At 40.2% G+C, this 14,737-nt stretch overlaps 1 protein-coding gene across 1 annotated transcript in view; it reads left to right on the plus strand.

The window, feature by feature from the left end:
* The window catches only part of LOC108637249 (multidrug resistance-associated protein 4-like), a 121,177-nt gene that overhangs the window by 50,458 nt on the left and 55,982 nt on the right, over positions 1-14,737 (plus strand). The window contains 3 exon segments of the mRNA XM_018056291.1: positions 377-487; positions 9,640-9,740; positions 10,848-11,039. Coding sequence (XP_017911780.1) covers positions 377-487; positions 9,640-9,740; positions 10,848-11,039 — 404 coding nt within the window.

The raw sequence follows: 14,737 nt of genomic DNA on the forward strand, positions 1-14,737 counted from the left end.
GCTGTGTTCTCTGCTGTCTGAGAGCTGGGAACAGTCGATCCTGTGAAAGGATGATCTTCACACTGAGGCCCAGAACTGCAGGGAACACATCAATGAGATGATTTTCCATCTTCCTTCTTGTGATTATACTGCTGTTGATAATCTGTGGGTTGATATTTTAAACACATGCTTCCTGGACTGATTCTTGTGTGTCTCATATGTTGTCTTGTGTTAGAACCTAGTTTTCTGGAATCTTCAGGTTCCTTGAGTGTGTGACTTTGCTGCCATATCTCGTGTAAAATCTCTGTCTCAGCTGAGAAAATGCTCTCCCTCATGAGAAGCAGCTAACATGGTTTTTCTATTTATGCATTATGCTTATTATGGCTCACAAATCCAGAGGCTTGGTTCCTGCTTTTGATGATGTCCCGATGGCTTGCTGTGTATCTAGATGTCACCTGTGCCATCTTCATCACTGTTGTTGCCTTTGGGGCCCTGATTCTGGCAGAAAGTAAGTATAGCTGTGAATATTTGTGGTATGTTTCCAGTTTATAGCTTGGTTTGTAGTTATTAAACTCTTGCTATCTTGTCTAATATATACTGTTTGGCTGTAATGAATTAAAGTGTTTGCAGCATGTGACTCCATAGTGGTCCATGTGAAGTCATTTGTGTCTTGATGAGATCTTTTTTACCATTTACTGATTTATAATAGTTCCTTGTTGGGACCTCTTTAAAAAAATTTTGATTGGCATGTGGTTGAAGTATGAAGTGTTAGCTTCAGGTGTACAGCCAAGTCAATCTGTTATACATATATCCACCTTTTTAAAGATTCTTTTTCCATACCCCATGAACATTAGGGTGCATGTATTATATTTTAGTAATTTGCCTTTTAATTAATATTTCAAATAAATTGTCCTTTTGAAAAGAATTTCTGTTTTGGACTTTCAGAATCTTTAAGAACAAAGACCAGATATGAAAGTGTCTCCAGCTGACCTGTGGTGCCTTAGGCCCCTGCTTTGGCTGGCTCAGACTATTGTTTTAAATTTTATTGGTTTACACTATTGTCTTAGTTTACAGTGTATAGCAAAATGAATCTGCTATATGTGTATATATATCCACTCTCTTTAATATTCTTTTTCTGTATAAGTAATTACAGAATTCCCAGTACTTTACATTAGCTTCTTATTAGTTATCTATTTTAATTTTTTATGTATAGTAGCATGTATGTGTCAATCCCAGTCTTTCAATTTATCCCTCCCCTCCCTTATCCCCTGGTAAGCATAAGTTTATTTTTTACATCTGTGACTCTACTTCTGTTTTGTAGATAAGTTCATTTTTAGCCTTTTGTTGGATTCCACATATAAGCAATATCATATTCCATATTTCTCTGTGTGATATACTTCACTCAGTATGAATATCTCTAGGTCTATCCATGTTGCTGCAAATGGCATTATTTCGCCCTTTGTTATGGTTGGATAATATCCCATTGTGTATATGATACCACATCTTCCTTTTTCATTGCTCTGTTGATGGACATTTAGGTTGCTTCCATGTCCTGGCTATTGTGAATAGTGCTGCAGTGAACATTAAGGTGCATGCATCTTTTGAAATTATGGTTTCCTCTGGATATATGTCCAGGAGTGGGATTGCTGGATCACATGATAGCTCTGGTTTTAGTTTTTAAAGGAACCTCCATATTGCTCTCCATAGTAGCTGTAAAGTATATATTCCCACCAACATGTAGAAGAGTTCCCTTTTCTTCACATCTTCTCCAGCATTTATTGTTTGCAGACTTTTTGATGAGGTCATACTTACTAGTGTGAGGTGAGACCTCACTATAGTTTTGATTTGCACTTCACTAATAATTGGGAAAAAAAAGTTATGACCTACCTAGATAGCATATTCAAAAGCAGAGACATTACTTTGCCAACTAAGGTCTGTCTAGTCAAGGCTATGGTTTTTCCAGTAGTCATGTGTGGATGTGAGAGTTGGACTGTGAAGAAGGCTGAGCGCTGAAGAATTGATGCTTTTGAACTGTGGTATTGGAGAAGACTCTTGAGTGTCCCATGGACTGCAAGGAGATCCAACCAGTCCATTCTGAAGGAGATCAGCCCTGGGATTTCTTTGGAAGTAATGATGCTATAGCTGAACCTCCAGTACTTTGGCCACCTCATGCGAAGAGTTGACTCATTGGAAAAGACTCTGATGCTGGGAGGAATTGGGGGCAGGAGGAGAAGGGGACGACAGAGGATGAGATGGCTGGATGGCATCATGGACTCGATGGACACGAATCTGAGTGAACTCCGGGAGTTGGTGATGGACAGGGAGGCCTGGCATGCTGCAGTTCTTGGGGTTGCAAAGAGTCAGACATGACTGAGCAACTGAACTGAACTGAACTGAACTGAATAATTAAAGATGTTGACCATCTTTTCATGTGCTTTTTGGCTATCTATGTATTTGTTGGAGAATGTCTGTTTTAATCTTCTGTCCATTTTTTGATTGAGATTTTTGTTTTAATATTGAGCTGCATGAACTGTTTATGTATTTTGGAGAGTAATCCACTTCAGCAACTTATTTGCAAATATTTATCCCCATTTTTCAGGATGTCTTTGCAGTGTTGTTTATGGTTTTCTTTGCTGTACAAATCTTTTAAGCTTAACTCAGATGACCATTATATCTACTACTGGGGGCAGGAATCCCTTAGAAGAAATGGAGTAGCCATCATGGTCAACAAAAGAGTCTGAAATGCAGTACTTGGACGCAATCTCAAAAACGACAGAATGATCTCTGTTTGTCTCCAAGGCAAACCATACAATATCACAGTTATCCAAGTCTGTGCCCCAACCAGTAACCCTGAAGAAGCTGAAGTTGAATGGTTTTATGAAGACCTACAAGACCTTTTAGAACTAACACCCCAAAAAGATGTCCTTTTTATTCTAGGGGACTGGAATGCAAAAGTAGGAAGTCAAGAAACACCTGGAGTAACAGGCAAATTTGGCCTTGGAATGTGGAATGAAGCAGAGCAAAGATTAATAGACTTTTGCCAAGAAAATGCACTGGTCATAGCAAACATCCTCTTCCAACAACCCAAGAGAAAACGCTACACATAGACATCACCAGACGGTCAAAACTGAAATCAGATTGATTCTATTCTTTGCAGCCAAAGATGGAGAAGCTCTATAGAGTCAGCAAAAACAAGACCAGGAGGTGACTGTGGCTCAGATCATGAACTCCTTATTACCAAATTCAGACTCAAATTGAAGAAAGTAGGGAAAACCGCTAGATCATTCAGTTATGACCTAAATCAAATCCCTTATGGAAGTGAGAAATAGATTTAAGGGCCTAGATCTGATAGATAGAGTGCCTTATGAACTATGGAACGAGATTTGTGACATTGTACAGGAGACAGGGATCAAGACCATCCCCATGGAAAAGAAATGCAAAAAAGCAAAATGTCTGTCTGGGGAGGCCTTACAAATAGCTGTGAAAAGAAGAGAGGCGAAAAGCAAAGGAGAAAAGGAAATATATAAGCATCTGAATGCAGAGTTCCAGAGAATAGCAAGAAGAGATAAGAAAGCCTTCTTCAGCAATCAATGCAAAGAGATAGAGGAAAACAACAGAATGGGAAAGACAAGAGAACTCTTCAAGAAAATTAGAGATACCAAGGGAACATTTCATGCAAAGATGGGCTCGATAAGTGACAGAAATGATATGGACCTAACAGAGGCAGAAGATATTCAGAAGAGGTGGCAAGAATACACAGAAGAACTGTACAAAAAAGATTTTCACGACCCAGATAATCATGATGGTGTGATCACTAATCTAGAGCCAGACATCCTGGAATGTGAAGTCAAGTGGGCCTTAGAAAGCATCACTATGAACAAAGCTAGTGGAGGTGATGGAATTCCAGTTGAGCTGTTTCAAATCCAGAAAGATGATGCTATATAAGTGCTGCACTCAATATGCCAGCAAATTTGGGAAAGTCAGCAGTGGCCACAGGACTAGAAAAAGTCAGTTTTCATTCCAGTCTCAAAGAAAGGCTATGCCAAAGAATGCTCAAACTACCACACAATTGTACTCATCTCACACACTAGTAAAGTAATGCTCAAAATTCTCCAAGCCAGGCCTCAGCAATACATGAACCGTGAACTTCCTGACCCTCAAGCTGGTTTTAGAAAATGCAGAGGAATGAGGGATCAAATTGCCAACATCCACTGGATCATGGATTCATGTCAATGTATGGTAAAACCAATATAGTATTGTAAAGTAAAATAAAGTAAAAATAAAAATTTTTAAAAAAGCAAGAAAGTTCCAGAAAAACATCTAGATCTGCTTTATTGACTATGCCAAAGCCTTTGACTGTGTGAATCACAATAAACTGTGGAAAATTCCGAGAGTGATGGGAATAGCAGACCACCTGACCTGCCTCTTGAGAAACCTATATAGAGGTCAGGAAGCAACAGTTAGAACTGGATATGGAACAACAGACTGGTTCCAAATAGGAAAAGGAGTACGTCAAGGCTGTATATTGTCACCCTGCTTATTTGACTTATATGCAGAGTACATCCTGAGAAACGCTGGACTGGAAGAAACACAAGCTGGAATCAAGATTGCCTGGAGGAATATCAATAACTTCAGATATGCAGATGACACCACCCTTATGGCAAAAAGTGAAGAGGAACTAAAAAGCCTCTTGATGAAAGTGAAAGAGGAGAGTGAAAAAGTTGGCTTAAAGCTCAACATTCAGAAAACGAAGATCATGACATCTGGTCCCATCACTTCATGGGAAATAGACGGGGAAACAGTGGAAACAGTGTCAGACTTTATTTTGGGGGGCTCCAAAATCACTGTAGATGGTGACTGCAGCCATGAAATTAAAAGACGCGTACTCCTTGGAAGAAAAGTTATGACCAACCTTGATAGCATATTCAAAAACAGAGACATTACTCTGCCGACTAAGGTCCGTCTAGTCATGGCTATGGTTTTTCCTGCGGTCATGTATGAATGTGAGAGTTGGACTGTGAAGAAGGCTGAGTGCCGAAGAATTGATGCTTTTGAACTGTGGTGTTGGAGAAGACTCTTGAGATCGAATCAGTCCATTCTGAAGGAGATCAGCCCTGGGATTTCTTTGGAAGGAATGATGCTAAAGCTGAAACTCTGGTACTTGGGCCACCTCATGTGAAGTGTTGGCTCATTGGAAAAGACTCTGATGCTGGGAGGAATTGGGGGCAGGAGGAGAAGGGGACGACAGAGGATGAGATGGCTAGATGGCATCACTGACTCGATGGACGTGAGTCTGAGTGAACTCTGGGAGTTGGTGATGCACAGGGAGTCCTGGTGTGTTGTGATTCATGGGGTCGCAAAGGGTTGAACATGACTGAGCGACTGAACTGAACTGAACTGAGGTCCCATTAGTTTATCTTTCGCTTTCATTATTCTAAGAGGTTGATCAAAAAAGATCTTGCTGCAATTCATGCCAGAAAGTGTTCTCCGTAAGTTTTCATCTAAGAGTTTTATATTGTTTGGTGTTACATGTAAGTCTGTAATCCATTTGAGTTTACTTTTGTGTTAGAGAGTATTCTAATTTTATTCTTTTATACATAGCAGTCCAGTTCTCCCTATGTTTTCATCAAAGAGTTTATATTGTCTGGTGTTACATGTATGTCTGTTATCCATTTTGAGTTTAGTTTTGTGTTAGGGAGTGTTGTAATTTTATTCTTTTACACATAGCAGTCCAGTTTTCCCAGCACCACTCATTGAAGAGACTGTCTTTTTCCATTGTATATTCTTGCTTTCTTTGCCATACATGACCACAGGTGCATGGATTTATCTCTGGACTTTCTGTCCTGTTCCGTTGATCTATAGTTCTGGTTTTGGTGCCAGTAGCATACTGTTTCAATTACTGTAGCTTTGTAGTATAGTCTGAAGACAAGGAGATTGATTCCTCCCAGCTTTGTTTTTCTTCTTTGTTTTCCTCAAGATTGCTTTGGCTTTTGATGGTATTTTGTGTTTCCATATAAAATGTAAAAGTTTTTGTTCTAATTCTATGAAAAATGCCACTGGTAATTTGATAGGGATTTCACTGAATCTGTAGATTACTTTGGGTAGCTTGTTTATTTTTTTTATTTATAGTAGGTCTTTGTTGAGATCTTTCATCTTATTATCTTTTTTAAATGGCATAGGTCCATACAACTATAGTAAGCTGACCTTCTGTAGTGTCCTGTAGGTGGATGGAGAGACCTAAATTTACTGTTAAGCTTTTTGTGTAGCTTAGAGTTTAGGTTTAACTTTAGGGCTACTTGGATCTCTTGGTTGTAAATGTCTGGTGTACTGGGGAGAGAAAGATTCTCTGTAGCAAAGAATAGTGTCATCACTGCTGTGTGGGTACCAGATGAGCAGCTGTTGGTGTGCATGGCATGAATTCACCATCCCTAACTATTCCATAGCAATAACCCTGAATCAGTCTTTGAAAATGGAACAACGAGAGTAATACTTTAGATTTAAAAGCACTGGCTCTTAGAACCCATTGCCTTGTTTTTGTGGTTGCAAAGGCACCTACTTTAGATGTAGAAAGTGGGATTATATAATGAAAATTGAAGCCGTAAGAACGAAAATATGAATAATGCCATGTAAAAGTGAAAGCCACTCGGTTGTGTCCGATTCTGTGTGACCCCATGGACTGTTGCCTGCCAGGCTTCTCTGTTCATGGAATTCTCCAGGCAAGAATAGTGGATTGAGCTGTGCCATTCCCTTCTCCGAGTGATCTTCATGATCCAGGGATTGACCTCGGTCTCCTGCATTGCAGGCAGATTCTTTACCAACAGAACCACCAGGAATGCCCTTGACTAATGACATGACCCTCACCTATATAATACTGTTAAGTATATCTCAGTACAGTTGGGATTAATAGGAGAAAGGACAGAAATGGTAAAGACCTATGAGAAGCAGGATAGATTAGGAAGAGCTGGCAATAATACACAGAAAAACTGTACAGAAAAGATCTCAATGACCCAGATAACCATGATGGGATGGTAACTCACCTAGATCCAGACTTCCTAGAGTGTGAAGTGGGCCTTTGAAAGCATTACTACTAATAAAGCTAGTGGAGATGATGAATTCCAACTGAGTTATTTCAAATCCTAAAAGGTGATGCTGTTGAAGTGCTGCACTCATATATCAGCACATTTGGAAAACTTAGCAGTGGCACCAGGACTGGAAATGGTCAGTTTTCTATCCAATCCCAAAGATGGGCAATGCCAAAGAATGTTCAGACTACCATATAATTGCACTCATTTCGCATGCTAGTAAGGTAATGATCAGAATCCTTCAAGGAAGACTTAACAGTACGTGAAATGGAAACTTCGAGATGTACAGAGTGGGCTTAGAAAAGGCAGAGAAACCAGAGATCAAATTGCCAACATTTGATGGATCATAGAGAAAGCAAGAGAATTCCAGGAAACAATCTGCTTCATTGACTACAAAAGAAACAAAAATAAAAAAGCCTTTGATGGTGTGGATCACAACAAACTTGAAAATTCTGAAAGAGATAGGAATACCAGACCACTTTACCTGTCTCCTGAAAAACCTATATTCTAGTGAAGAGCAACAATTAGTACCAGACATGGAACAATGGACTGGTTCCAAATTGGAAAGAAGTACAACAAGGCTGTATATTGTTACCCTACTTATTTAACTTATATGCAGAATACATTATATGTAATTCTGGGCTGGATGACTCGCAAGCTGGAATCAGGATTTCCAGGAGAAATATCAATAACCCTAAATATGAGATGATACCACTGTAATGTCAGAGAGTGAACAGACTGAGAGTCTGTAGTAATAAAATATTCCACTAATAGAAAGAAGGCTGACTGCCAAAGAATTTATACTTTTTAATTGTGGTGCTAGAGAAGACTCTTCAGAGTCCTTTGGACTGCAAGGAGATCAAACCAGTCAGTTCTAAAGGAAATCAGTCCTGAATATTCATTGAAAGTGAAAGGTTGTTTCTGAACCACAAAAAGATGCCAGGATTCTTGGCCTCCAGAGGAGAATTCAATCTGGGGCCAGAGATGAGGCTTGATCACTCAGAGCTTTTGTGTAATAAAGTTTTATTAAAGTATAAAGGAGATAGAGAAAGCTTCTGACATAGGCATCAGAAGGGGGCAGAAAGAGTACCACCTTGCTAGTGTTAGCCATGGAGTTATATACTCTCTAATTAGTTGTTACAGTGAATCAAAAGAATGTCTGGAGGTTATAAAGACCTCACCTTACTGTCATGTAAGAATTGAAAAAAAAAAAAAAAAAAGACCTCACCAGATCTACGCCCATAATTTACATTTTAAAATAATAGGATTAACCAGAAGGTTTTTTCCAGAGACTGTCCTCAAGCAGAATACATTATGGTTATAAAATCCTAAGGAATGTAGAGGAAAAAAAAGTTTGTCCTTTCTTCCTCCATGAGAATTCCAGACCCCTCTCTCCTTGGGGACCCCTAGACTTCTTATCAACCTGCCTAGGAAATGACTGTCTCAAAAGGACTGATGATTAAGCTGAAGCTCCAATACTTTGGCCACTTGACACGAAGAGCTAACTCATTAGAAAAGACCCTGATGCTGGGAAAGATTGAAGGCAGGAGGAAAAGGGGACAACAGAGGATGAGATGGTTGGATGGCATCACCAATTCGATGGACATGAGTTTGAGCAAGCCCTGGAAGATAGTGAAGGACAGGGAAGCCTGGTGTGCTGCAGTCCATGGCATCGCAAAGAGTCAGACACAACTTAGTGACTGAATAATAACAACATTGTTAATTCTTTCTAAATTCATAATATTTTTAAAATTTACTTTTCATTTGGCCTCACTGGGTCTTAGTTAGGACACGTGCGATCTTCAGTCTCAGTTGTGACAGGCAGGACTTTAGTTGCAGCATGTGAGCTGTCAGTTGTAGAATGTGGAATCTAGTTCCCTAACCAGAGATTGAACCCAAGCCCCCTGAGTGGGAGCTTGGAGTCTTAGTTATTGGACCACCAGGGAAGTCCTTCATGGTGTTTTTTTTTTTTTTTTAACTGTATTGTTATCTCAATCCAGAGAAGTAATATTATGAGTAATACTATCATTACATCCACATGATTTAAAAATTATAAAGGAGTCTTCTCAGTACTATATATAAAGTAGATAACTAAAAAGGACCTTCTGTATTGCAAAGGGAACTCTACTTGATACTCTGTAATGACATATATGGGAAAATAGCTTTAAAAGAGTGGAATATATATATATATATATATATATATATGAAAGTGAAAGTGAATCCCTCAGTTGTGTCCGACTCTTTGCGACCCCATGAACTATAGCCCACTAGGCTCCTCTATCCATGGGATTCTCCAGGCAAGAATACTGGAGTGGATTGCCATTTCCTTCTCCAGGGGAACTTCCTGACACAGGGATCGAACCCGGGTCTCCCACATTGTAGGCAGACACTTTACCGTCTGAGCCATCCTGCTTACAGCTAATTCACATTACTGTACACCTGAAACTAACACAACTTTGTAAATCAACTATACTCCATTAAAACTTATAAAAATAAAGGAGTCTTCTTCATAAAGTGACAGGAGATGTGTGAGGGGTTGAGAAGGAGACTGACATCATTCCTCTTCTTCCTCATTTAGCTTTGGATCTCGGGGAGGTTGGCCTGGTGCTGTCTCTCACCCTCACACTCACAGGGATGTTCCAGTGGTGCGTCAGGCAAAGTGCTGAAGTGGAGAATATGGTGATGTTTATCTTTCCATTCTTAGCATTTTCAAGTCTTCTTGCTGTTAAATGGCATAAAAGGAATTCTTATGTAAAATAATAAAACTATTAGTTTTACATCATAGTTAACAAAGTTTTTCAACATTCTTCTCCATCTGCTTAAAGTTAATGTAAAATAAACTATATACATCTTTTCTCAGTCTTATGTGTGCCATGTCAGAAGGTTTTATATTTGTCACAAGCTGCCCTCAAATACAATAAATGTCTCTGTAGGAGGGAGGTTCTGAAATCCTGGAGAGAATCTAATTTCTTAGCAGCTTATCTTTATTTCTTAATGGGTGATTTCTCATATTGTTTAAAATAACAAATTAAGTTTTTTGAGGTTTCTTTAATTAATATGTTCCTCTATTCTGCACCTCCCCCATTTTATCATTTATCCTTATATGTATTTCTTTCTTTCTTTTTTTTTTTTTATCCTTATATGTGTTGAACACCTGCATTTGCTGGTGGCCCATCTCTCTGGTAGGATAAGCTCCCTCTCAGAATGTGCTCTCAAAGATGTGGAGTCATGGTTGTTTAGGAGGCCTTAGCCAATATATAAAGTATACATTTTTGAATATTTTCAGGTTCTCCTAAAGGAAGAAAAACAATAATAATGAAACATTTCCATTTCTCTCTTCTAATAGAATAGAAAATAATAATTACATGGAGGTTTGATGACCATCCAGTTCTATTATCTATAACATGTGGCCTTTCTGTAGCCACATATCACTGATTGATGTCCATAAATATTCTTTTCTTTGACAAAATGCTCTTGCTTTCATTCAAGTGTAAAAAGCACATCAATAAAATCTTGCCATTCATTTCTGTAATTCTTTTAGTGTTAATAAAAGGTGAAGGAAGTAGCTGTAAGTAAAAATGTTAAAGATGATGAACAGATATGCAAATCATCCAAGGCCTCATCAAACTCCTACTTCTGTCCTTTGTGGATACTAAGACCTGGGAAATTCTGAACCACATAAAAGTAGATATAAGCCATATAAAAGCAAAATGTCTCATTTCCAGTCTCTGAATATCCATAAACAAGACCTTCTGGCACTAACTCATGTGATGTCATATGTTTCAGATGATTTCAGTAGAAAGAGTGATTGAATATACAGACCTTGAGGAAGAAGCATCCTGGGAATATGAGTTTCGTCCACCACCATACTGGCCCCCTGAAGGAAACATTGTTTTTGATAATATTAACTTCAGGTACAGCTTGTCTGGGCCTCTGGTATTGATGGACCTGGGAGCACTCACTGACCCAAGAGAAAAGGTTTGTTTAAGCCATTTGACTCTTTAAATCCAGCTAAAGGTTTAGCACCACATCTGCTCTTGGCTTCCTTGTCATTGTGTCAGGGGGACTCTGTTCCTAATGAATGCAGATTAGATCAGTGAAATGTAGGTGAACCTTTCTTGGAAACTGACCATGGAATGCAGATACCAGCATTTTTTATCCCATGTTGTGAGTGCCTTCATGGTGGTTGGTGGGCCCTGGTCTCCTGGGCTCAATTTTAACCTGACCATGACGCTATATGTAACAAATGATTATTCATAAGAAGTCTGGGAAGTCAGTCTTAGATCCCTGTCCCTGACATTCCAATATCTCCTTTCCATCTTTTCTTTTTTTCTATTTCTGAAATCTTCTCTTCCTCCCATGATGTCCTCTGGTTGCCACCTGCTCCTCTGTCCCTTGGCCTTTTCTGTAGACTTGTCCTCCACTCACTCACGCTGAGCTGTCATTCCCCTGCCCTTGCCCAACAGACTGTTTCTTTCTTTACACAGATCTGATCCTTACTGGCCTGGGCGAGCTGCTGCTGGAACTGGAACACAGCCCCAAGTCCACTCCAGCAAGGGCTGTGGGGTGAGCTTGTTGTTACTAGAGTAGAGCCCAGAATCACGACTCAGTCAGGGCTGAGAAACCAGGGCCTCTGATGAAGGCAGGTCATAGAGATTTGCTCAAAGTTAAAATAAAATTGAAGAGAGCAGGGAAGATCCACATGGGAGATGGCAGAGAGGCTTGTGACCTGGACCTGCCAGTGTCCATGTCTGCTTCTGTTCTTTTATACTCAGCTTGAGGCTGGATGAAGCACAAGCTGCAATCAAGATTGCTAGGAGAAATATCAATAACCTCAGATATGCAGATGATACTACCCTTATGGCAGAAAACAAAGAAAAACTAAAGAGCCTCTTGATGAAAGTGAAAAAAGAGAGTGAAAAAGTTGGCTTAAAGCTCAACATTCAGAAAACAAAGGTCATGGCATCTGGTCCCATCACTTCATGGCAAATAGATGGGGAAACAGTGAAGAGTGGCTGACTTTATTTTTCTGGGCTCTAAACTCACTTCAGATAGTGATTGCAGCCATGAAATTAAAAGATGCTTATTCCTAGGAAGGAAAGTTATGACCAAACTAGACAGCATATTGAAAAGCAGAGACATTACTTTGCCAACAAAGGTCCATCTAGTCAAAGCTATTGTTTTTCCAGTAGTCAGGTATGTATGTGAGAGTTGGACTATAAAGAAAGCTGAGTGCCGAAGAATTGATGCTTTTGAACTGTGGTGTTGGAGAAAACTCTTGAGAGTCCCTTGGACTGCAAGGAGTTCCAACCAGTCCATCCTAAAGGAAATGAGTCCTGAATATTCATTGGAAGGACTGATGCTGAAGCAGAAACTCCAATACTTTGGCCACCTGATGCAAAGAACTGACTCCTTAGAAAAGACCCTGATGCTGGGAAAGATTGAGGGCAGGAGGAGAAGGGGATGACAGAAGATGAGATGATTGGATTGCATCACCGACTCAATGGACACGAGTTTGAGTAAACCCAGGAGTTGGCAGTGGACAGGGAAGCCTGGTGTGCTGCAGCCCATGGGGTCACAGAGTTGGACATGAATGAGTGACTGAATGAAACTGAACTGAACTGAGGCCCTTGGCCTGAACCAGGGCAGAGTCTTGAAGAAGAAAATAAACCAGAGCAGACAAGTTGGTAGGAAGCTCCTCTTCACCTCCCTCTGTAGTCAGTATGTCTCCTGACTTACACACACTGCTACACTCAGGTTGTGTGTTGGTTCTCCCAAAGCACCATGTCCTTCCAGCTTCCAGTGTGCACATGCTGCCCTCTGCCTCAAAGACCTATCCCCTCCATCATCTGGATGGTAAAAGTCTCCTCATTTTCTGAGTTGAATCTAATGCATCTTTGAGACTCTCAATTCTTCCTTCAGTTCAGTTCAGTCACTCACTTGTGTCTGACTCTTTGTGACCCCCATGAATTGCAGCACGCCAGGCCTCCCTGTCCATCACCAACTCCCAGAGTTCACTCAGATTCGTGTCCATCGAGTCCATGATGCCATCCAGCCATCTCATCCTCTGTCGTCCCCTTCTCCTCCTGCCTCCAATCCCTCCCAGCATCAGAGTCTTTTCCAATGAGTCAACTCTTCCCATGAGGTGGCCAAAGTACTGGAGTTTCTGCTTCAGCATCAGTCCTTCCAATGAACACCCAGGACTGATCTCCTTTAGGATAGACAGATTGAATCTCCTTGCAGTCCAATGGACTCTCAAGAGTCTTCTCCAACACCACAGTTCAAAAGCACCAATTCTTTGGCACTTAGCTTTCTTCACAGTCCAACTCTCACATCCACACATGTCTACTGGAAAAACCATAGCCTTGACTAGACGGACCTTAGTCGGCAAAGTAATGTCTCTGTTTTTGAATATGCTATCTAGGTTGGTCATAACTTTCCTTCCTAGGAGTAAGTGTCTTTTAATTTCATGGCTACAGTCACCATCTGCAGTGATTTTGGAGCCCCCAAAACTAAAGTCTGACATTGTTTCCACTGTTTCCCCATCTATTTCCCATGAAGTGATGGGACCAGATGTCATGATCTTCATTTTCTGAATGTTGAGCTTTAAGCCAACTTTTTCACTCTCCTCTTTCATTTTCATCAAGAGAGTCTTTAGTTCCTCTTCACTTTCTGCCATAAGGGTGGTGTCATCTGCATATCTGAGGTTGTTGATATTTCTCCCGGCAATCTTGTTTCCAGCTTGTGTTTCTTCCAGTCCAGCGTTTCTCATGATGTCCTCTGCATATAGGTTAAATAAGCAGGGTGACAATATACAGCCTTGACGTACTCCTTTTCCTATTTGGAACCAGTCTGTTGTTTCATGTCTAGTTCGAACTGTTGCTTCCTGACCTGCATATAGGTTTCTCAAAAGGCAGATCAGATGGTCTGGTATTCCCATCTCTTTCAGAATTTTCCACAGTTTATTGTGATCCACACAGTCAAAGGCTTTGGCATAGTCAATAAAGCAGATCTAGATGTTTTTCTGGAGCTCTCTTGCTTTTTCTTTGATCCAGAGGATGTTGGCAATTTGATCTCTGGTTCCTCTGCCTTTTCTAAAACCAGCTTCTTCTTTTAACAGCATTCGCAGTACACCTATGTTCATAGCCCCCGAAAGTTGGAAGGAACTCAATCCTTACAGTTAAATACTCAATGAGTGACTTTTACCTTCATCTTCACCTTAAATGGAGAAGGATATGGCAACGCACTCCAGTGTTTTTGCCTGGAGAATCCCAGGGAGCCTGGTGGGGACTTGGGGAGCTGGAATAGGGAGTTATTTGTTTAATGGGTATAGAATTTCAGTTTTACAAGGCATACAAAAGATTCTCATTGCACACCAAGTAGATGTATTGAACATTAAACTGCCCACTTAAAAATGGTGAAGTAATTTTATGTTATGTTAACTTTATCACAATTAACATGTAAGATAGCATCTGTGTCTTGCTTTGTAATTTGAGGTCTGTATCTCACAGTACCTTCAGGCTTCATGAAATCAAGGAGTATCTTATTTTCATCTTGGTTCCCAAGATGGTGGCATTCTACAGGGCATAGAGAGGGTCCCCAGGGACTGCTGTCTGTGAGGGTGAGTAACACACAGGTGTGAGCAGCAAGTAACCAGAACATACACACAAGGCTAC

This window comes from Capra hircus, chromosome 12 (assembly GCF_001704415.2).
Source record: "Capra hircus breed San Clemente chromosome 12, ASM170441v1, whole genome shotgun sequence".
NCBI lineage: Eukaryota > Metazoa > Chordata > Mammalia > Artiodactyla > Bovidae > Capra > Capra hircus.